The following is a 19,545-nucleotide window of genomic DNA, read 5'->3' as shown; positions in this document are numbered from 1 at the left end:
GGCTTAGTGGGGCCCAGAGTAAAGGGGATCCACTGGTTCCACTCTGTCTACGTGTAGCAGCCGGCAGATTTCGGCCCGGGTGAGCGCACGGACCTTCGATGCTGGATTCTGGGCGACAGCAGAAAACCTTGAAGCGCAGCGGTTATGGAGGAAATTTCTCCTGAAAAAACCAGCGCTCAACAGCCACGCAATCGCTGCTGTGCACAAAGGCGTTGCGGATGGCCAAGGACCTTTCATTAGGACCTTACTAATGGGCGACAGATGAACTCTGTCTTCCTGTATCTACTGCTCTGGAATTCACCTGTAAGAGCGGTTCGAAAGCGTCGACACATTCAAAACACACCTTGTCGGGGGGCCACTCCGTACATGCAGGCACCTCAGTTGTGAACGATGGAGGGGTTGATGGCCATGATCCGTACCACAACCCGTGGAATAATGCGTAATGCTCCGTTGCCGATTCTGGAGTTCTCTGCCCAGGGAAACGACATCGTGGCTGGTGATCTCCCTCATTGTGGTGGAGTGCCAGCTCATTATCTTCAGCCCAACAGAGACAGTCCTACCTCTGCAGGACAGAAGAGAATTGCATGCTTCTGCCTCGAGTACACGCTGTTCGGCGTCAGGCCGTGAGACAGCAGGTCCGCAGACAGACAGCGTACCTGTTGACAGGGTGAGTCGAGAGGCCGGAGTTTACATATTCAGAACTCAGCTGCTCCCAGTTGAACCTGGCCAGAGCGGCCAATAGCAACACAGCGCTCAACACCACAGTTCCATTTGCTTGTTATGATCTCAGCTTGAGGCGTCGTGGCGTATAGCTCCTTCACGACAGGCTCAAATGCATTGGTTCACGGCATGAACATCTTCTGCCATTCTTGTTGCTGCCGCAGCACCAGAGTAAGGCACTGCTGAGGATGCTTGAAATTCTCCACCGGGTATCAAATTTTACATAGATCCATCACCCAGCAGCCTCTACCCATCATTCCATAGCCCTCCTGACCTCTTTCCATCTCCTTTCCGCAATGCCGGCATAGCCGCGTATCAGCTCCCTCCCTAGCAACGTCCCACCCTGCTTCTCAATGCTCTTAATCCTTGTTTCGCCATCGCTGCAGTCCACGACCATAGTGATCACCTCCTTGCACAGACTCTCCTCCAACCGGTCCGGGTCAAGCAAGAGCCAATGCCCGCTGTCCCCGGGCCCTGCTCCCGACTCGCTATGTTCCTTTTCCATGAACACGGCGGCACTGCACGCCACCGGCAACCCCCTCACATTCAGTGCCCTCCTCTCCGTCTTAGAGCACACCACCATTTCCCGATCCGGATCCCACCTCGCCAAAGGCAGCCCCGTATCCCTCAATGCCGCCACGACCGCCGCCCACGCCGCATCAAACGGGTTGCCGTCGTAGGAAATGAACAGCAAATCAATGTACAAAACCCAGTACGCGACCAGCCTCTCCTCGTCCTCGTCCATATCCTCCTCCCTCCCATCACCAGCGACCCCCATCTCGGTATCCTCTCCCCGTTTCTGTTCCTTAGGGCTATACCAGACCCTCAAATCCCGCGCTTCCACCAGCCCCGTAGAATGCAAAAGCGAATACACCCTGGTCGACAGCGTCTGCGCGAGCGTTATCGGCGGCACGCCGGGAAGGAACTGCGGCGCCGAGCCGGTCGCCAATTCAATATTCGGCACGAGCAGGTCATAGTCTCTCAGTTCCCCCCTCCCAATCCCGTCACCACCATCCCCACCATCTTCCCCTTTTTGCCTCAACTGTTCCTTATCCACCGGCCGAAACTGTGGGATGTGCTCAACGGGCAGCAGCTCGCCGCGCACGCCGCAGATGACGGTGGTGTCGCCCAGCCGGACGAGAGCGCTGCCGTGGGCGTGGGAAAGTGAGGCGGCGTTGATGCGGACGGGGCGGAATTCCTGGGTGGCGCGGCCGTTTGTGCGGCACGGCGGGTGCTCGGCCGTGGAGGAGCGGGTGAGGTTGCGCACGAGGAAGGGATGCGGGGAGATTTTGGCGAAGATGGGCGCCGGAAGGCTTATCATCGGGGCTGTCATGTTGAGCAGCGTCGGTGTGGATGCCGTTGTATAATGATAGAAAAAGAAGACGGTGCCGCCAGCTGCTGCGAGTAAAGGAAGTCGGTCGCAATTCGTTTGTGTGGGGTGGGATGAGGATGGTGTCGGGGATTTTTTAATTCCTTCAGCCTTTCAGTTGCAGTGGGCTTCAGCAGGCTCAGGGCGCCCAATCGGAGTCTGTCAATGGGCGGCCAACAGAAGCTTTCTTCAGTAATCCGTACATGAGACATTCCAGGTTGGATCTGCCGACTTGTCTATTTGCACAGACACCCCTGTCCTCAGTGCACAGAGACCAACCGCATTCGGCAAAGCTCATCCCTTTCGGTTGAGGGGCTTCTACACCAGCCACAGCCAAAGTGTGCAGGCAACATCGCCAGCGCTCCTATACATCAAGGGGACTCATATCATCAACAACATCACGCAAAACGCAGAACCACCAAGACTCGGAAGACATTGTGCAGTACGAGTGCAACAATTTGTATCAATTGTTCCATTTATTGCAGTTGAGGGTGATGTCAATTGATTTGGACGATGGTGTTGGCTGCAGACTTTGTATGTGGCTGGTGTCTGGGACTCTGTACGGATCCGTACCGAAAGGGCTTGCTTGGTCTCTGCGAACCGAGGACAGGGGGGCCTGTGCAAATAGACAAGTCGGGATCTGCAGGCCACAAGAAATCCTAACCGACCTAAGGTCATCCGGGCCTCGCCAAGATTAAGATGGTGCCTGAGTGGCTGGGGAAATGACAGGGAGATTTGCTCGAATACCTTATAGAGTTGCTCAACTTTACGTTTCTCAATGTGTTAACTTCAATTGTATCTAGGTGTGCAACTTCTATCTATTAGTAGCGTTATCTATGTCCCCGTCACTTCTGCGTCACCCTGGGATTGCTCCCAGAAATTGGAGATAACGTCGGCAACCTCGGCTCCCTTGCTCATGACAAGCTCATGACCGGCATCTAACAACACGGCTTCAAATCCGTCCTCGCCGAGAACAGTCGTGGCATCATGTATCAACTCCTCCTTCACAATCACCGGATCCGACGCTCCCAAAACAAGAAGGATCTTCCCTCCCCTGAGCCCGGGTAAATCATCCGCTGTATTCTCCCAACCAGACCTCTCTCTCCTCTCCGCTAGCTGCCTCCCGAGCTCATACCAGTCCTCCTTCTGCTCGTAGATGGGCGCATATCGGATGCTGCTAACAAATGCTGGGATGAAGCCCTGATGATGTCGCAGCTGCCACCCCATCACCGACGAGACGGTATGCTCCGGTCTCCTCGCCAGCAGCACGGCATTATCAAACGAATGCCCCCCGCTCGCATCACTGTCCTCATGTTCCATCCCCTTGATGTCCACCACCTCAGTAGCCATCTTTGTCTCGGTAACCCTGCCATCCCCTTTCCCCCTCGGCGTGAGCCTCCGCTTAATCAACCACTGCAACACCCCCTCCGGCAACCACCCCTTCGAATACAACGCCCGACTCCTCCAGCTCACGTGCCCCTTCTTAATCAACCCGCCACCGGCAACCACCACAACCGACCTGACCATCCTCGCAAAATACCTCGCAAACCCCACTGCCAACCCCCCGCCAAGCGAGTAACCCACGAGATGAAACCCGTCATCCCCCGTCCACGCCAGCCGCGACGAGGCCAGCACCAGCAAGATCTGCGCCGTGTACAGCCGCAGGTCATACGGCACGCCGCCGTCCTCCCCGGGGTCCGGTGCGTCCGAGTAGCCCCGTCCGAACAGGTCAAATACCATGACGCGACATCCCTTGGCGGCCAGCGCCTCGGCTAGGTTGCCGAGCGACAGGCAGGGGGTGCTGATGCCGTGCAGGAGGAGGACCTTTTCTCCGTCCTCACGGCCCCATTCGAAGCAGCGGATGGTGCCGTAGGGGGTTTGCACACTGCGGCCGCCGGGGAGGACGTGGGGCGGGTAGGGGAGGGAGGCGATTTCGAGTTCGGTGAGGTTGGGGAGAAGCGTTGTTAGCGGGGAGGGGATGCATTTCCGGGCTGGGGAGTACTTCTGGCGGGCGCTGGCGAGGAGGGTTGCCGAGATGCCGAGGAAGGCTCCGAGCGCCAGGAAAAAGGCGGGTCCCGCTGCCGGTTGGTGCCGGGAGCTGAGGGCCCAGGCCGGCATTGGACGGGGTTCGGATTTGGTTGCGTGGGTTGATCAACAATGAATGTGACGATTTTGTTTTCTGACACTGCGAATAATTCGATTCTGGAGGAGCTGATGGCCGGTAATCCTCTATAGAGGGACGGCCTGGGAACTTCTCGGCCCGGCATGCAGGATGCGGGGGCCGTCCTTGGCGACGGGAGTTCTGACGCTCGGCTCCGAGACAAAGATGTCGTCTTGGTGTTGAGGACGGGGGATCGACTGTACAGCATGCTGCTCCGGTTCGTTCTTAACTGTTTTGAATTCCATTTCCAGCAGCTGCATTCTGACTCCTTTGATTTCATTCTTAATGAGCCTGCGCATGGCTTGTCCCAAGATGGCCAGGGTCCTGGCGGGGTCGTCATCTTCACCCCCACCTCGCATAGGCGGTGCAGATGAGGGTGCAGCGGCGCGCCTTGATGCTGATCACATCCATCATTTGTCCCTCCGGTACAAGTCCTTTAGCCTCGAAAGCTGCCGTCGCACCATGCCCTTCTCTTTCTCGGCATCGTTGTCCGAGAGCTCCAGAGAAAAGGAGGGCCGGCCAGAGCCGTTCATGTCCTTCACCAGTTTTCGCGCCGGCGGTCTCTCTGCCGTCCAAGAAGGTCGGCTCTCAGCAGTGACCAACCACCATCTCGAGTGGTACTCTGCAGCAGAGGCCCTGTACTGAGATCGTTGGCCTTGCTCCTGCTGCTCCAAGGCAGCCGGGTCTAAGAGGGCCGAGTACCCCGAGCAGCCGTCCGTCTCGGAATGCGCGGGAGGACGACGGCTTCGAAAGAGCTTAGACATGATGGCAGTGGACAACCTGTGGACGGCCCGGCAGATGAGAGGATGTTGTCCGGATGGAAGAACGGAGTGAACCGAAGCTGTTTCAAAGCTGCGCTGAAGCAGGGGCTTTTTACGACACGAGACCTCAACACCCCTATCAAAGGCCCTTTATCATGGCCAACCCAAGAGCAGGGTTAGGGTTACCTGTTATAGGCAACTGAGCCCTTTGTGGATTGGTGTGAACAGGTGTGAACGGGTGGGAGTCCTCTAAACCTGTTTCTGGCGAAAGCTAACGAAACTAGAATCTGGTAGCTGCTTCTGGCTGGACGAAACCGGGGATGACCTAAGACCGATCAGAGGGTAGAACCGGAGGCACTCGCAACTTTTCCATCCTGCTCACTCGAGGAATTCGGCCCTGACCAGCCCCGCCATTGCCTCCTCCAATGAACTTATCAAGCTGCCTCTGACTAGCTCGAGTGGTGGTTCGGTTGGTTTACCGCTGCCTTAGCAGGCTACCATCCTAGGCGGCTGATGCTGATGCGGTTGAAGCCATTGCAACGAGCCACAGCTGCTCAGACTGCAAATCTCGGAAACTCTGCTGCTTTCAACTGAAAAGGCAAGCATTGAAGAACACACGGGCGGCATCCAATGTCGAGCACTCGATGGGACGGCAGGCGGAAGTGTGTGGTGGTTGGTGGTATATGCACAGCTGCTCGGGACTATAAACATGCCAGCCGGCCCGTGACCAGTCCGTATCTTATTTTAGAAATTGATCTGTCGTATGTTTGGCTCATTCCTTGACAAGCTTCGTAACTGCCTCCTCGATCTGCTTATCCGAAAGCCCTGTACACCGTCATTAGGCACTCTGCTTCAAGCTGCGATGCTGCTGGATCCTACCTTCTAACGACTCGACCTTCTCCTTGCCAAACTCTGCAGAAAGAATCAGCAAATCCGGCCTCCATCTGCATCCGACCAGTCCGGGACCACCGACCGTATCTGGCATACACCCTGGGGAGGGTGCCCTGGGCTTCCCGCAACATGATGGGTATTGTGGGGTTGTTCTTCTTCATGATCGGATAAGCTCGTGTGAGGAAGGACCTGCATAGCATAAAGCAGTTAGCACCAAGAATTTCGATACGGCCTGAGCAGCAAACATACCTCGTCGCAGAGCTGTGCTCGGCCGTCTGGCAGAAGAGGAACCGAAGCTCCTTCAAGGCCTTCGCGAAACCATATCTGCCGGACATCTTTGACTGCTTCATCGACGGACTTGCCGGCGGAGAATTGGGGGCTCAATCGATCGTCAACGTCTCAAACCGAGGCGTGAGTCCGGAAGCGGGCTTTCCAGATCGCGCAGGTGAGGCTGATGAAATGGGGCTTGACTGGACGAGGCTGCATAAGACAGCAATCCTAGCCTTCTCGCTGCATAATTATGGATAGTTGCATAAAAGCACGGGCCATGTGTCTTTCAGACGGAGGGAGTTGGAGCCATGCCGTGACCCACACATCTGAGTCCAAGCGTCATTCTTTTCAGCCTCTCGACATCGGAGTGGAAAGCGGTCGCCCTTGTCCGAGACCTGTCTAGGCACTTTGGTGGACGGCTTCGCAATCCTCTCCACTCATTTGTATGTACTCCCATTTGATCTGAGCATCTTACCACCTCGTACTAACAAACCCATCAGCTTTATCCTCTAACTGTTACCCCAGCACATTGTCTGCTGTGCTGTCCGACCACCGGACTCCCTCCGCGCCAAATCTCATAGCCAGCACGCGACCGCCGAACTTTAAACCGCAATCATCAGCGTCGCGCAATTCATTTCCTCCAATTAGCCTATCTCGGGCTAACCTCGATCATGTCGCCAACGAACAGCCTCTTCCGCGCCGCACGGCCTGCCTTCCGCGCCCGCCAGTTCTTCTTCCGCCCCAAGCAGAGCAGCGCCCGCTCCCAGAGCACAGCAACTGGCAGCCAAGCCGCGACCGAGTCGTGGGGCAAGCGCATGTGGAACAGCCCCGTGGGGCTCAAGACGGTGCATTTCTGGTGGGAAAATTCCTCCTGTTATTTCATTACTCCGAATCGTGGATTGGAGAAAGCTCAGAAAGACTGACGGGGGAGATGACGATTGTACAGGGCTCCCGTGATGAAGTGGGCACTGGTTCTGGCGGGCGTCGCCGATTTTGCGCGCCCGGCGGAGAAACTCTCGCTAACGCAGAACGCGGCGCTGACCGCGACGGGCATGATCTGGACCCGGTGGTGCCTCATCATCAAGCCCAAGAACTATCTGTGCGTTCCCCTGTGCCGTCTACTATATCACCTTTCCTTTTGGTCTTATGGTGACTGACTTGTTCTACGATTCAGCCTCGCGGCAGTCAACTTCTTCCTCGGTGTCGTCGGCGTCGTCCAGTGCACCCGCATCGCCCTCTGGCACCAGTCGCAGAAGGCTTTGACCGAGGAGGCCAAGGACGCAGTCAAGTCATAAATGGGATAAGAGAATGGGGCACTCGGGAACGGGGGAGGAATTAAAGGTATTGCGCTTGGCGGCTGCGGCTGCTCGGAGCTGAAGATCTCGACATTGGGGCAGTGGTGTCGAGTTTGAAAGGCTGAAATTGCGATGTCAGAACCGGGATAGAGGGCGGATTGCGCATGGCGTATACTGATCTCGCGTGTACAACAAAGCTGGCTTCGACGGAACTGTGTGTGGCACAGAACATCCATGCCGCGTATTCGCATGCATCGCGCAGTGTTGAGGGTTAAGCGGCTGGGGATCTGTGATGGAGTGGAGGAGCGGCATCTATGCGGCCAAGGGGATATCGCGATAATGATTGCAGCATCTTCCCATTGACCAAACGTATTCTCGACAAGGTGTTTGATTCCGATGTGCCAAGGATACCGCTGTCTAAGTCTATCTGCACCGCAGTTTATGGCACTCGGCCATGTTCCTCGCCATCTCATGCAGGAAGGGATCAACCGGACAAACAAACCGCTATGAGGGATATATCAGCTTACACGCCATGCTCGCTAACGCTAGCCGCCAGAAACATCCAAAGGTTTACAGAAAACTACGCCACAAAAGGGAGCCAAAGACGGACGGCGAGGAGTGCCCAGAAAACTCACGCGCCCGAGCCTGAACCAATCCCATCCTCCGCCCTCCCGCCCCTGCCACTCTTCAGCCTAAGCTCCAAGGGCACCGCCAAGTCCTCGAAGCTGCCCCTCCTCCCCCAGTTCCTGGGTTGTCTTTTGAGGAAGGCGCCCACGGCGCCGAGGTAGCCCTCGTGGCGCAGGAAATAGGCCTGCTTGGCGCCCTTGGACCAGAACTTGATGGCGTAGCTGAGCGTGTTCATGGTCTGCGGGTGGCCCCGGATGAAGGAGCCGCCAAAGTAAATGTGCGACAGCCCGTGGATCTGCGACTGCAGGAAGGCGATCTGGCCAATATTGTTGGAGATTGCGTACAACAGCGAGACGGAGACGTCGGAGGCGCTAAAGGGCCGGGATTCGTCGTGTGAGGAGCCCTTCCGTGGCGGATATTCTTGGTCTCCATCGTGGGATTCGTTGTGGTTACACTCGTGGTCCTTGTGGCGCCGGCCGCCGCTGTCCTCTGCTTCTTGCTCGGCTTGCCTCTTCTTGCGAAAGACCTTGCCGAAGGAGCTGGCGATGGTCGTGCTCTTGAGCCCAATCTTGCCGTAATCGGTGCCGTAGATGTCGCCGACGAGCATGTCCACCTTGGAGTTGTCGCCTTGCGAGGCCAGTTCCAGCATCTCGTCGAAGGTGCGCGCCCCGGTGAGCAGACTGAGCAGGCCCCAAAGAGTGCCGCCTCCCAGCGATGTACCACCAACACGCTCGTACTTGCGCGGGCCAGATACTTTTAGGAACGACACGCCAGAGCCGATGTTCACGAGTAGGTATGGATACACGTTCTCAGACGCCTCGACGAAGTGCATGGGATTCGTTTCGGAGTAGGTAAAGACCTCGCGGGGAATCTCGGTGATGAAGAAGTCAAGACCGATAATCAGGCACTCCATTTCATCTTCCCTCAGCACATCGACCCCAAGCACGTCGCGGATCTTGTCGTAGTACTTGTATGCCCCTCCCCCTGTCGCCATCACACAGAGCTCGCTGGCCACTTTCGCGGATGATGAGCCATTGCCGCCGTTCAATTCCAGGTGCTTATCCTTGAGACGGCGAATAAACTCAAGGCATTCATCGATGTGGTCGGTCTCGAAGCTGATAAAGTTGAGCCGTCCCCCAGGCTCTGTCGTGTGCGCCTCGCGCGAGAAGTAGACAAGCTTGGCAAGGGAGCCGCCAATCTGCGACAACGGTAAAGTGTCAGCCCAAAGCTCGGCGAGGGCAGGCAGAAGCACAATGACATCATCGCAGAGAAAGAGGTCAACGGCAACGTTTGGGACAAGTTTCGTACGTCAATTGCTATATGGCTGACCACGGCCGTGTGGTTCGGCAGCCGGATATCTTTGGTCTCGTGACGACCAGGTGAGCCGCTGCGGCCGTCTGGGGTTGTGGGTGTTGATGTCTCCTGGTCGACGATGAAGGCGCCCTTGACGTTTATGCGTACGGAGCCGGGGTGGCTCAATGTCTCGTCAATCTCAGCGATGTCGGCATTTGCGGTACGCGGACGGCCGGCAAGAGACGGTCGCCGCTGGTGTCGCTCCCGGACAGCCTCCTCCGAAAGCTGGTGCGGAGGCTCGGCCTGGTAGATATCTTCGCTCGGCATGGTGTAATCGCTTTGCCCCGTCGGAAAAGGGAGATCACGGTCAAGTGATTCACGGAGGTCTCGAAGAGATATCCATCTGAGTGGGTTTTCGGCGCTGCCAGGCCGAGTGCAGTGAAAGCTTATAAAACCGGGAATGCTCAGAATTACATTGTAGAACTCATCCCGGTGTTGCGGTCACTGCGACCAGGCAAAGCCGAACGGAAGTGGGAGCTCGGCTATCGATAACAGAGCGTTAACGTTAAGCCCTTTGCCCGAGGTCTGTGACTTTCCAGATTCGAAAGGGGAAACCCTTCCCTATTGGTTCCAGGCACTTCTCTCAACCAAAGTTACCTAACCGATTCTTGCTGAGCAAGACCCGGCTGTGAGCGAGACATGCTTGGTTGATGTTTGAGGCATCCACCGAGACAAGCAGATGTCTTGGTCGTGATCATCTACTCTTTTGAATCGACATCTGAAGCAATAGTTATCAACGCCATGCAATGTAATATCCTTCCCTCTATGTACGCCAACCGCTCCCTTTCAATTCCCGCCACCTTCACTCACTGGTACCCAACACGAAGTGAGCGCTGTCGACATGGAGAGACAGAGCGACTAAGTGGCATATGTTGTGTACCCCATCAGAACAAGTTGTTACTAAGTGGGCGATCTGCTCTCTCCCCGTCAACCGAGCTGACCGCCCCGAATCCACAAACCCTTCTCCTACCAATGCCTCTCGCTGATCTCAACAGAGTCGACGTCTACCCCTTCCTTGAACCACCGCTCAGCCTCCTCAATCCTCACATCATTCCCACTCATCTGCCTCTTCCTCATCAACCCGTTATCGGCAAACGTCCAGTCTTCCAGCCCATACGTCCGCCACCACTGGCCTGTCTCATCGCGCCATTCATACCAGAACTGGACGGCAATCTGGCACCCGTCGTCAGCGTACCCTGGACGCTTGCTTGGGGAGTTTGCCAAGAAGACTGTACTTTATTATTCGTAAAAGCAAACAGTTCCTTCCTTAGTCGGTAGTCCCTTTCCTTCGCCCACTTCTTACGGAGAAAATCGACGATCTCATCGCGCCCTTGCAAAAAAGTGTCCCGATTGCGCCAGATTGAGTCGGTAGTGTAGGCAAACTGGACGAGCTCGGGGTTTCTAGGCCGTGTGTGTCAGCTTAAAGGACGTCGGCCACAGCAACGTATAAGGAGCCGGCTTACTTTGTGTTCCAGGCTGCTTGTGCCGCCTTGACCTTCCACTGGGCTGTCTCCCGAGTGAAAGGGGGGAAGGGGGCTTTAGACTCTGTCGCCATGGTTACTGCGAATCACTGGACCCAGTCAATGCGATTACAGATGATGGCTGTGCAAGCATGTGGTTGTATCAGTAAGGTTGCGACGAGCTCCCGTTGTCATGCCCGAGGGACCAATGACATATGAATGTGCCCACTACCTTATTTACGATCCTACTTTGCACGACGGTTGAATAATCAGGATCCACTCTCGACAAGACACGCCCTTTGTCGACAAGCGAGCTTGAATAAGCAGAAATCATCAATACATTGGTGGACTCTGAATTCAGTCACTATTGACATCAAAAGCGTTCATCTTGCAAGAATGCTGAGAAGAAGGACAACATTATCCGTCCGTTCAATCTCGGTTTGTTGCTAGCGCGGAACTTCGGTTCGAGAATGACACTTCTAGGTACATCTCCTTCCACCTTCACCTCTTTCTATTCCTCTTCATCTCCATCTCTGTCTTTGTCTTCCTCTTATCACTTCTCTTACTTTCTGTGTTCTTGCTATGTTTCTTTTTATTTTCCTTCCTCATTTTCTTACTTTCCTTGAATCTCACATTTCCATTCATGGCTAAACCAGGGTTGAATTGTAAGGGCCAACATACCAGTGTATCTAGGTGCGACCCAAGCCTGCCGAGGTCGGCGCTCGGGCAATCTAGGCTGCCCGGGTCCCGGGAGCATCGGCAATATCGGTGCCCCTCGCCGGCTCGGAGACCGCCGATCTACGGTGCGCAGCCCGGACACCCGCGCCGTCTTCGGGCCCAATGAAACCGTTACTCAGCACGACTGGACGTGCGCACTGATCAAGTCGGTTCAGATTGATAAGCTACCCATTAAGCCCGTTACGCCATCCTAGCCTGCTATTGCCGAAAGATGTAACAATACAGACGAGACAGAGTAAGGTAGCATTTGGAAGAGGTCCACTCGAGGATATGGTAACCCCTCAACTCCACCCCCGCGATACCTAAACAAACTCAAAGACTCCCGGTATTGCCAGTTTGATATTTAGAACAATTGAACATTACACAACTTCTCATCTCTAAACAACTGCTCAGCAACATCCCAGAGGCCCCAACCAAAGCCTCTCCAGTTCGTCCCACACGACCACTCACCTGCGCTAACGAAGATGTCGACGCTCACCCCCGGCTCACCCTTCCCCGCAGGCGTGACCTTCACCTACGTCGCGCCAACAGGCAGCCTCGACTTGACCGTTTGCGGCCTGCCCATCAAGTATGACGCCAGCGAGGGTATGCAAACTCACCTTCAGATTCACATCCGCCTCTCTCATTGTTTCCCGCCTCTACAGCAAAAAAGGCCGCTCATACTAACCCCTCAACAAAACACCCAGAATTCAAAACCAAAAAGGTGGTCCTCGTCGCAGTCCCGGGTGCCTTTACACCAACCTGCCAAGAGCAGCATATCACCTCTTACCTAGCCAACCTGGACAAGCTCAGGGCCAAGGGAGTCGACAGCGTCATCTTCATCGCGTCCAACGACGCCTTTGTCATGTCGGCGTGGGGCAAGGCGAACGGAATCAAGGATGACTCTATCGTAAGTATCTTGTTCTTCTATTCATATTCCTGGGTGCTTTTGCCCATTTATGGTTACTTACGTATTATCACCGTAGCTTTTCATGTCGGATGCTGGCGCAGAGTTCAGCCGTAGCATTGGCTGGGCGGCCGGCGATCGGACCGGGCGGTACGCCCTTGTCATTGACCACGGCAAAGTCATCTACGCCGAGGTGGATACTCAACGGGGAAGTATCGAGCATTCCGGGGCTGAGGGAGTTCTGGCGAAGCTCTGAATGTGGTACCAGCCTCATCGACAGATGTGCGTAGCTAGGATTTGGGGGGAAGAGGTCATTGATTTGCATCTCTGAGTCGGCATAGACGAGCTGCGCTCTATCATACGCTCATAGAAACCCGTTTCCCCAGCTCCGGCCCGCCCATGCCCGTTGGTAGGTTGCTTGTTGCTGATGACCATTGCATAAGTTGGCACTTCGTGGGCTACCCATGCAATGTCCTACACCCGTCACGCAGGATCCATGCAACCGGCCCCTTCAGAAACAAAGCTGCCTTCGCCAACCTGTCGTTGTGAGAGCAAAAACCGTTTAAAGTGAGCTGATCAAGGTAAAACCGAGTACCGACCGACCGACTCCAGCGTTTTCCCTTCCGGCCACAGGCAAGACCGTAAGATACCCGTTTCAAGTATTGTGCTCCTCTCATGACCTGGCTTCCCTTGCCTCAAAAGAACACGCAACCCTCCCGGACCAGCAACCACCAAAAGGTACAGAATTTAACGGCTCTTGGCAGCAACCTTGACCGGCGCACCCTTCGCGGCCTGCTTACCCACGATGCGACCTTGAGGCTGGCCGGCAGCGCGCTTGGCCTTGTCGGCCTTCTTGGCGGCCTGCTCAGCCGCCTTCTTCTCCTTGCTCTCTTTGATGGCGGCCAGGCGGGCGGCGCTCCGGGCCTCGGGGCGCATCGACCGGCGCTCCTTGATCACATCGAGGGAAGCACCAACGATGGCACGCTGCGACTTGACGGTACGGCGGGTGCGCTTCTTGGCGACTTCCTGTAGAGTGAGTCAGCAGGCCGTCTTACATTCTCCATTCCTCTCCTTTCGCTCATGTCGTCATATTGCCCAGCCCCGCCCTTCCATTCTTCCCAAGCTTGATCTCGGTCGTGGGTGTGCGCCGGAGCGGATGAATCGTACCTCAGAGATACCCTTGCGGTGTTGCCTCCGGTAGAGGACGGTCCAGGCAATGCGGCGGGGGTTCTTGCGCTGGAGGAAGAGCGACTCCGACTTGCCATTCTGGAAGCGGAAGATCTTGCTGTCGCCACGGACATACAGCTTACCCTGTGGGGAACAAGAGTCAGATTCGTTGTGTTCTCGGCCCAAATGACAGTCCCCAAAGTCCTCCTTCGACGAAGTTCCCACCCCGGTCGTCGTCTGGCGTCATTCGAGCTCGGAACGGTTATCGCGTCGCTGCGTGGTTTGGGGTGGGAATTTCGCCGTGGCTCGCAATCGCTGGAACGGGTTCAACTCGTACCTTGCCGGGGTAGATCCGCTGGCCGGAGAAAGTATCGTCGTACGTTCTCATTTTGGCGGTGGTTTGTCGATTGTCGTTGTCGGGATTGCTTCCTCGGAGTTCAAAGGTTCCAAGTCGATTTTCGCCAAATTCTTTGGTGCAGGTTGTGGGATAGGGCTGCTTCGTGATAGGCTGAGGAGCGAGCCGGGCCCGCTCTTCATCTTGATGATGTGGCTTGTGTGGGGCGCTCATGAGCGAGCCACAGCAAGACCGACCTCCGCCTTGTGTAGAGGCTGCGTGGTTACTGATGTTAAGTCGAGAGTTTGGTGAGACAACGTATGTCAAAGATACAATTTGAAACATGAATTGTCTGCAAACACACAATAACTTCGTGTTCTTCACAGATGAACCAGCAGCCCGATCATTCACAACCCTAACCCTTTTTGAGTCAGCACTCTTGTTCTCCCCTGCTGCTCTCCTGACGCAGCCAAACATAGAAGCTGAATCGGGGGCCTCGTAGTTGACAATGGCAAATGATGCCGATGACATAGCATCAGCCGTTATGGAAGAGTTCCGGAAACTTCCAGCCAAGCGCAAGCCAGCTGTCCGTGACAATGGCCTCCGAGAATGGGTGCCCCTGAGCGGCATCGTCGTGAAAGGTACCTTTGATGTTCATCCTGCCAGGTTCGGTAAGATACCGGAAGCTGACTTGTACTCTTGAATCCAGGTCCAAATCTCCTAAAATGCGTGGCCCTGGCGTGAGTTGTCAACCTTCCCAGGCCGACCCTTTTGCAAGCCAGTTATGGACACCACAGACCCGGCCCCTAACCTCAGTAGAACCGGCATGAAATGCCTACCCGCTTCAAAGCTCCCTCAAGCCAACGGTGTAGCCCTCCACGACTGGCACGCCGAGGTTCTCACCATCCGGGCCTTCAATCGGTTTCTCTTGAACGAGTGTCGCCGGCTGGCCCAGGATAGCTCTGCAGAATCCGAGTATCTCCTGCGGCGGACCGGAGAGGAGCTATCCGCTTCCTCCAATAGCCCCTGGCATCGCCAGCCGTTCACCTGGCGGGGATACCTCACCCTACACATGTACTGTTCTGAAGCTCCTTGTACGTTTTCTTCAGTTCTTCTGTCTCAACCTGCGACTGACAACCACGTATGCCAGGCGGCGATGCCTCCATGGAGCTCGTCATGTCCTCCCAAGCGGACGCCACCCCCTGGACAATCCCCCCCTCCCTGTCACCCTCACCTTCACCGGCCACATCAGCCAACACCTCCCCGGCGGCGAACTCTCCCAACCCAACCACCTCCCCACCATCACCACCACCACCTCCTCAACCAACAACCCTCCTAGGACGAGGCTTCTTCTCCCACCTAGGCATCGTCCGCCGCAAGCCGGCCCGCGGCGACGCGCCCCCGACCCACTCCAAGTCCTGCAGCGACAAGCTCGCCCTCAAGCAGTGCACCTCACTGCTCTCCTCGCTCACCTCCCTCTTCGTCTCGCCGCAGCACTGCTACCTCTCAACCCTCGTCCTGCCTGCGCCGCAGTACTCGCCCGCGGCATGCCGCCGGTGTTTTTCGGCTGATGCCAAAGGTGATGGAAATGGTGATGGCGGGACAGCGGTCGAGGGGCGGATGGCCGCGGTCAGGGGCAGGGTGTGGGAGGGGATGGGGTATGGGTTCGTCCCGTTTCGGGTGGAGATTACGGGGAAGGAGTTCGAGTTTTCGCGGAGGGGAATCTCTGCTTCTCTTGGAAATGATGGTGAGGGTGAGAAGGACATCAAGGTGGCGACGAGTAACCTGGCCGTTGCATGGACGGCTGACGGGGAGGTTGATGAGGGCTTGATTGGCGGGGTGCTGCAGGGGAGGAAGGCGTTTGACTTGAGAGGAGCGAGCTTGACGTCGCGGAGGAGGATGTGGGCTGCTGCGATGGAGGTTGCTGGGCTGTTGGATAATGAGGGGATAGCGAAGCAGTTGGGGAAGGGCACGTATGACGGGCTGAAGGAGGGGGAACTGCTGGCGGCTAGGAGGCGGATCAAAGAAGACGTGAGAGCAGAGGCGTTGAAAGGCTGGCTGAGGAACTGCGGTGATGGAGAGTTCAGTTTGTGATATATCCAGGTACTGCAGACACCTGTCATTCTGGCAACTATATCACACAAACAAAACTTCATGACCCGCGTTGCTTCCTTTAGGCATGGGCACGTTACATCTCCAACAAAGCAGTGGGATGCTCAGGAGCACACGTGTTTCTTCCTATCCTCCCTGGCCAAGACCCTCGGAGGCCTGATGCAAAGTGTCGGTACCAAGACGCCGTTAACCGTTTCAGCGAGAGATCGATTTCGTTCTGCCCCCACCAGACCTGGAGCAAAGAAGAAAGCAAGGCACATTTCGATAGAGTTTTTATTTTCGGCATCCGGTCGCTTACTCGACCTTGTTCTCGAAGTTCTCGCCAGCAACGAGGTCCGGGATATCATCATCATCAGCTTCCTTCTCGCCCTTCTGCATGCTCTGATAGCTCTCGGCCAGCTTGCGGAGAGAGGCGAGCGAATCAGGCCCGAGCTGGTTCAGGATACCGGGGACGAGCTCCGTCAGCTCCTTCTCCTCGCCGTTGCCGTAGATGGCAAAGGTGTTGGCCGGCACAGCGGCGTGGACTATTGACCGGTTTGTGAGCACACCATACCGTCGTTTCTCCAAATTGATCGTACGAACCCTTGGGGGCGGCGAAGTGAATGACGTTGCCGTCGCTCTTGAACATGTTGACCTCCTCAATGGCCTGGATGGGCTGGACATTGAGCTTCTTGAGCGATTGCTGCAGCTTTTTGTCGTCGCCGGTCGACCGTGCGGGAGCGCGCTTCACCTTTCTCCGGGGAGTGCCCTTGCCACTGTTCGTCACGAAATCTCGTCAGAATCTCCATCTATTGTCATTCGTGTTCCAAGCGATCGTTCTCGGGCAGAATTGACTGTCTAGACATACCCTGCCGGCGTGGTGGGTTAGTCGGCCGATCCCGAGCGGGGTAGCGATGTGGGAGGGACAGCAACGTACCGATGCGAGCAGAAGCACCAAGCTTCTTGAGCCGTTCCTGAACGTCCGCCATGTTGGTAGTTGTTCGATGGGGTTGTGGTGGGGGAGGTCGAGATAGCCGGGGGCGACTTGGTCAAGCTCGAGCTTGGATCAGTCAGCCTTTAGGGCAGCTCCGTGTCGAGCGGTGCACAAAATAAGCCCTTGCGACGGGACACCAGTTTTCGCAGCGGCAAGAATGGCGATGGGAGACGTACTCTATCGGTTGGGTATAATTTTGGTCCTGGGTTCACCTAGGAGTATCGTGATAGGCCCGCGATGCCTTAAGCCTTGTCCGGTCGTCAGTGGTTGGAGAATTTGTGTGCGCCTGGGCCCTGATATTTTTCGCAGTCGCAATAACTTTTACCCCACTCTACAGCCGCTGACCGAGCCTCACCGAGCCGCTCACCTTGCACTGACTTGTTTCGCGACGTCTGTAGAGGGAAGGAATGGACTGTGGTAAATAGGAGCGAGATTACAGCCCATAAATTTTATTCTATCAGTTCATGTTTTGAAATGATCTGCCGTGTAGTTGCCCCGTATGCGCCAGAACGCCGACATGTCAACCAGGGTCCTCAGTCGCCATTGACACGCCGGGCTCTTACCCAACCCGCCTACCTCCTATTACCCAAATACTTGAGGTGAGACTGCCATGTGCCTGTTATACAAACCAATTCACTCACTTCATACAGCCGGCCAGTCACTTGGCCGCATTTTCAGAGTGTGCCCCATTTCCCTCGGCCGAAGAGGAAGCTTGCACCGGTAACCCGGCCTCTCTCCTCATGGCTTCTCGCCTGGCCTTCATCTCTTCTGCTAGCTTCAAGGACTCAGCAACAGAGGCTTGCTTTGTCCGCTCTTTCTCTGCCTCGGCCTGGACCAGCCAGACTGTATAGTGAGTCAGCCTGGCAGTCAGAGCGTTGTCAAGGAGCCATTCGACACTCACTCGGCTTGTCAGATTTTGAGTACTCCTTGAGTTTCGTAACAAAGTCGTCAAAATCTTGTTGTCGCTCAAACCTCCGTTCCAGACTCCGCTTCTGGAGCTCAGGGTTGTACTTCTGGAAGAGCTCCTCATCTGTAGGTTGGACCCATCTTACGAGCGCCGGTCCGCCAACGGCGATGCCACCACCGCTAGTCCATGCTGTCAGCGACCATGAGCCTTCTTCTGGACCGGGGGACGCTTACACGATGAGCATCTTGGTCCATAGCCACCAATTGACTGGTGTTTTGGCCATCTCCAGAGGGACAATAGAGTCTCAGAGTTGAAGTGCAAGTGAGATGACAAAATAGGATGAGTCTTATGTCCTTGCAGTGAGATTATGGTTCGAAATGGTCGCTGGTATCCGTATGGTCGCTGGCTCACCCGGCGCAGCGTTGATGATGAGGTCAGCGAGTCGAGAGCTGCCGGCAGAAACGGAACAGCTCGAGGCAGTCAGCTGGAGCTGGGTTCTGCGACCCGGCTTGGCAACAACCGCGGGCAAGGTAAAGGCGCGCGGGATCGGCCCCACTGTGCCCTACCTTAGCCAACACGGCTCCCGTCTCGCGTCGGGACCTCACTGCGAACCGGAACCAAAAGTCGGGGAATGTTTCTTGTTGACGCTTCTTCCTAAGACATATCTCGATATTACCTTATGCACCTACCGTAGGTAGCACATGACCAGCTGGCTGGGGTCATCTACCTTACCATAAAAGAACCTCAAATGCTAAGCGGGAGGCACAGTACCTACAGTGCCTTCGGTCCTTTGACCTTATGCTTCCAAATTCCAGGTAGACCTCGAGAATCGATACTCCAAGTCCGGACTGCTTGGTATTTTAGTATTGCCGCTGGCTTACAGATAGGCGCGTTGCTGCTCCCCTTGGCGCGATTCGTTGTTGCCTCCTGTGCGACCTCAACCCTAATTTCGATCTCTGGTCACGAAGGCTGAGAATCGAACCTGGGCCGCCATCCGACTCTGCACCGGACGCCGGCGCGTATTCGGCGTGTAAGGGGCGAAGCAGCCTTGGAGAAAACCAATAGTCCTCAATGTATGGGAAGCTTCCAATACTGGATTGACATCAAACTGTCTGGTGTTACAACATTAGCAGTGGGGCATTAACTTACAGACTGGCTTCGGCTATGCGGATGCTGCCAGCACGAGCAGAAAACACCGGGACTTGCCTTGTATTGAGGGGAACCGACCATTGGTTCATCGCTGATGAACACAGCTCCTGAAGCGAGGACCCGAGGATGGAACGGCTGGCTTTCTCGCTGCAGGGGCAATGCACATTTAGTGTTGCCCTGCATCGGATCCCAGCCGGCGCACGCGTCCCGTTTCAGTTGCAACTTGATTTGAGCCAGCCATGTCGTAAGGTGATGTTGTCCTCACAACCTCAGCCACAAAAAGCGCTTTCGGGTTCGCTTGCAGAATTTTGAAGGGCTGTGGGCCGAACGAAGACCTTTATCCGTCGTGCTCAGCCAACCAGTGAAGGTGAG

At 55.8% G+C, this 19,545-nt stretch overlaps 16 protein-coding genes across 16 annotated transcripts; 5 read left to right on the top strand and 11 right to left on the bottom strand.

The window, feature by feature from the left end:
* The first annotated feature begins 339 nt into the window (after positions 1-339).
* On the top strand, positions 340-857 carry N657DRAFT_364638 (uncharacterized protein). The gene has a single exon (XM_062786999.1). The coding sequence runs from the start codon at positions 443-445 to the stop codon at positions 740-742; it is 300 nt and encodes a 99-aa protein (XP_062649104.1). The 5' UTR covers positions 340-442; the 3' UTR covers positions 743-857.
* Positions 828-2,297, bottom strand: N657DRAFT_644190 (ribosomal protein S5 domain 2-like protein). Its single transcript, XM_062792710.1, has one exon. The coding sequence runs from the start codon at positions 2,051-2,053 to the stop codon at positions 974-976; it is 1,080 nt and encodes a 359-aa protein (XP_062649103.1). The 5' UTR covers positions 2,054-2,297; the 3' UTR covers positions 828-973.
* An 8-nt stretch (positions 2,298-2,305) lies between these two features.
* N657DRAFT_364355 (uncharacterized protein) lies at positions 2,306-2,845 on the bottom strand. Its single transcript, XM_062786998.1, has one exon. The coding sequence runs from the start codon at positions 2,765-2,767 to the stop codon at positions 2,471-2,473; it is 297 nt and encodes a 98-aa protein (XP_062649102.1). The 5' UTR covers positions 2,768-2,845; the 3' UTR covers positions 2,306-2,470.
* Position 2,846: 1 nt separating this feature from the next.
* On the bottom strand, positions 2,847-4,434 carry N657DRAFT_363636 (alpha/beta-hydrolase). The gene has a single exon (XM_062786996.1). The coding sequence runs from the start codon at positions 4,205-4,207 to the stop codon at positions 2,924-2,926; it is 1,284 nt and encodes a 427-aa protein (XP_062649101.1). The 5' UTR covers positions 4,208-4,434; the 3' UTR covers positions 2,847-2,923.
* A 226-nt stretch (positions 4,435-4,660) lies between these two features.
* On the bottom strand, positions 4,661-5,014 carry N657DRAFT_680060 (uncharacterized protein; the record flags this gene model as incomplete). The annotated part of the gene is made up of 1 exon (XM_062796243.1): positions 4,661-5,014. One exon carries the CDS (start codon positions 5,012-5,014, stop codon positions 4,661-4,663), a length of 354 nt encoding a protein of 117 aa, XP_062649100.1.
* A 291-nt stretch (positions 5,015-5,305) lies between these two features.
* Positions 5,306-6,311, bottom strand: N657DRAFT_644187 (NADH dehydrogenase, alpha subcomplex, subunit 2). Its single transcript, XM_062792709.1, has 4 exons — positions 6,152-6,311; positions 5,985-6,091; positions 5,891-5,923; positions 5,306-5,836 (listed from the first exon to the last, which is right to left on the bottom strand). Exons 1-4 carry the CDS (start codon positions 6,235-6,237, stop codon positions 5,784-5,786), a joined length of 279 nt encoding a protein of 92 aa, XP_062649099.1. The 5' UTR covers positions 6,238-6,311; the 3' UTR covers positions 5,306-5,783.
* A 532-nt stretch (positions 6,312-6,843) lies between these two features.
* Positions 6,844-7,467, top strand: N657DRAFT_569860 (UPF0041-domain-containing protein; the record flags this gene model as incomplete). The annotated part of the gene is made up of 3 exons (XM_062788690.1): positions 6,844-7,028; positions 7,119-7,271; positions 7,347-7,467. 3 exons carry the CDS (start codon positions 6,844-6,846, stop codon positions 7,465-7,467), a joined length of 459 nt encoding a protein of 152 aa, XP_062649098.1.
* A 631-nt stretch (positions 7,468-8,098) lies between these two features.
* N657DRAFT_689629 (fumble-domain-containing protein) lies at positions 8,099-9,908 on the bottom strand (the record flags this gene model as incomplete). Its single annotated transcript, XM_062797003.1, has 2 exons — positions 9,424-9,908; positions 8,099-9,292 (listed from the first exon to the last, which is right to left on the bottom strand). The coding sequence occupies exons 1-2, from the start codon at positions 9,712-9,714 to the stop codon at positions 8,099-8,101; spliced, it is 1,485 nt and encodes a 494-aa protein (XP_062649097.1). The 5' UTR covers positions 9,715-9,908.
* Positions 9,909-10,413: 505 nt separating this feature from the next.
* Positions 10,414-11,114, bottom strand: N657DRAFT_689628 (DUF1348-domain-containing protein; the record flags this gene model as incomplete). The annotated part of the gene is made up of 3 exons (XM_062797002.1): positions 10,911-11,114; positions 10,683-10,848; positions 10,414-10,620 (listed from the first exon to the last, which is right to left on the bottom strand). Exons 1-3 carry the CDS (start codon positions 11,000-11,002, stop codon positions 10,414-10,416), a joined length of 465 nt encoding a protein of 154 aa, XP_062649096.1. The 5' UTR covers positions 11,003-11,114.
* A 995-nt stretch (positions 11,115-12,109) lies between these two features.
* On the top strand, positions 12,110-12,787 carry N657DRAFT_680055 (Redoxin; the record flags this gene model as incomplete). Its single annotated transcript, XM_062796242.1, has 3 exons — positions 12,110-12,230; positions 12,332-12,534; positions 12,611-12,787. The coding sequence occupies 3 exons, from the start codon at positions 12,110-12,112 to the stop codon at positions 12,785-12,787; spliced, it is 501 nt and encodes a 166-aa protein (XP_062649095.1).
* Positions 12,788-13,278: 491 nt separating this feature from the next.
* On the bottom strand, positions 13,279-14,086 carry N657DRAFT_655354 (uncharacterized protein; the record flags this gene model as incomplete). The annotated part of the gene is made up of 3 exons (XM_062794594.1): positions 13,279-13,557; positions 13,699-13,842; positions 14,036-14,086. The coding sequence occupies 3 exons, from the start codon at positions 14,084-14,086 to the stop codon at positions 13,279-13,281; spliced, it is 474 nt and encodes a 157-aa protein (XP_062649094.1).
* Positions 14,087-14,540: 454 nt separating this feature from the next.
* Positions 14,541-14,735, top strand: N657DRAFT_570554 (uncharacterized protein; the record flags this gene model as incomplete). Its single annotated transcript, XM_062788747.1, has 1 exon — positions 14,541-14,735. One exon carries the CDS (start codon positions 14,541-14,543, stop codon positions 14,733-14,735), a length of 195 nt encoding a protein of 64 aa, XP_062649093.1.
* A 123-nt stretch (positions 14,736-14,858) lies between these two features.
* Positions 14,859-16,126, top strand: N657DRAFT_570234 (uncharacterized protein; the record flags this gene model as incomplete). Its single annotated transcript, XM_062788714.1, has 2 exons — positions 14,859-15,126; positions 15,183-16,126. 2 exons carry the CDS (start codon positions 14,859-14,861, stop codon positions 16,124-16,126), a joined length of 1,212 nt encoding a protein of 403 aa, XP_062649092.1.
* Positions 16,093-17,112, bottom strand: N657DRAFT_616746 (NAC-domain-containing protein; the record flags this gene model as incomplete). The annotated part of the gene is made up of 3 exons (XM_062790498.1): positions 16,093-16,668; positions 16,727-16,899; positions 17,057-17,112. The coding sequence occupies 3 exons, from the start codon at positions 17,110-17,112 to the stop codon at positions 16,439-16,441; spliced, it is 459 nt and encodes a 152-aa protein (XP_062649091.1). The 3' UTR covers positions 16,093-16,438.
* Positions 17,113-17,608: 496 nt separating this feature from the next.
* On the bottom strand, positions 17,609-18,657 carry N657DRAFT_644183 (CBP4-domain-containing protein). Its single transcript, XM_062792708.1, has 3 exons — positions 18,258-18,657; positions 18,019-18,203; positions 17,609-17,960 (listed from the first exon to the last, which is right to left on the bottom strand). The coding sequence occupies exons 1-3, from the start codon at positions 18,305-18,307 to the stop codon at positions 17,776-17,778; spliced, it is 420 nt and encodes a 139-aa protein (XP_062649090.1). The 5' UTR covers positions 18,308-18,657; the 3' UTR covers positions 17,609-17,775.
* Positions 18,591-19,262, bottom strand: N657DRAFT_671083 (uncharacterized protein; the record flags this gene model as incomplete). The annotated part of the gene is made up of 5 exons (XM_062795578.1): positions 18,591-18,678; positions 18,714-18,747; positions 18,800-18,872; positions 18,906-19,116; positions 19,174-19,262. Coding segments are annotated over 5 exons (495 nt in total), but the record flags the coding sequence as incomplete, so codon positions are not given.
* Between the last annotated feature and the right edge of the window lie 283 nt (positions 19,263-19,545).

The sequence above is a fragment of the Parathielavia appendiculata genome, assembly GCF_033297405.1.
Source record: "Parathielavia appendiculata strain CBS 731.68 unplaced genomic scaffold N657scaffold_4, whole genome shotgun sequence".
NCBI classification, from domain to species: Eukaryota; Fungi; Ascomycota; class Sordariomycetes; order Sordariales; family Chaetomiaceae; genus Parathielavia; species Parathielavia appendiculata.
The sequence above is the reverse complement of the archived record's forward strand: the minus strand, read 5'-3'. Positions and strand labels throughout refer to the sequence as shown.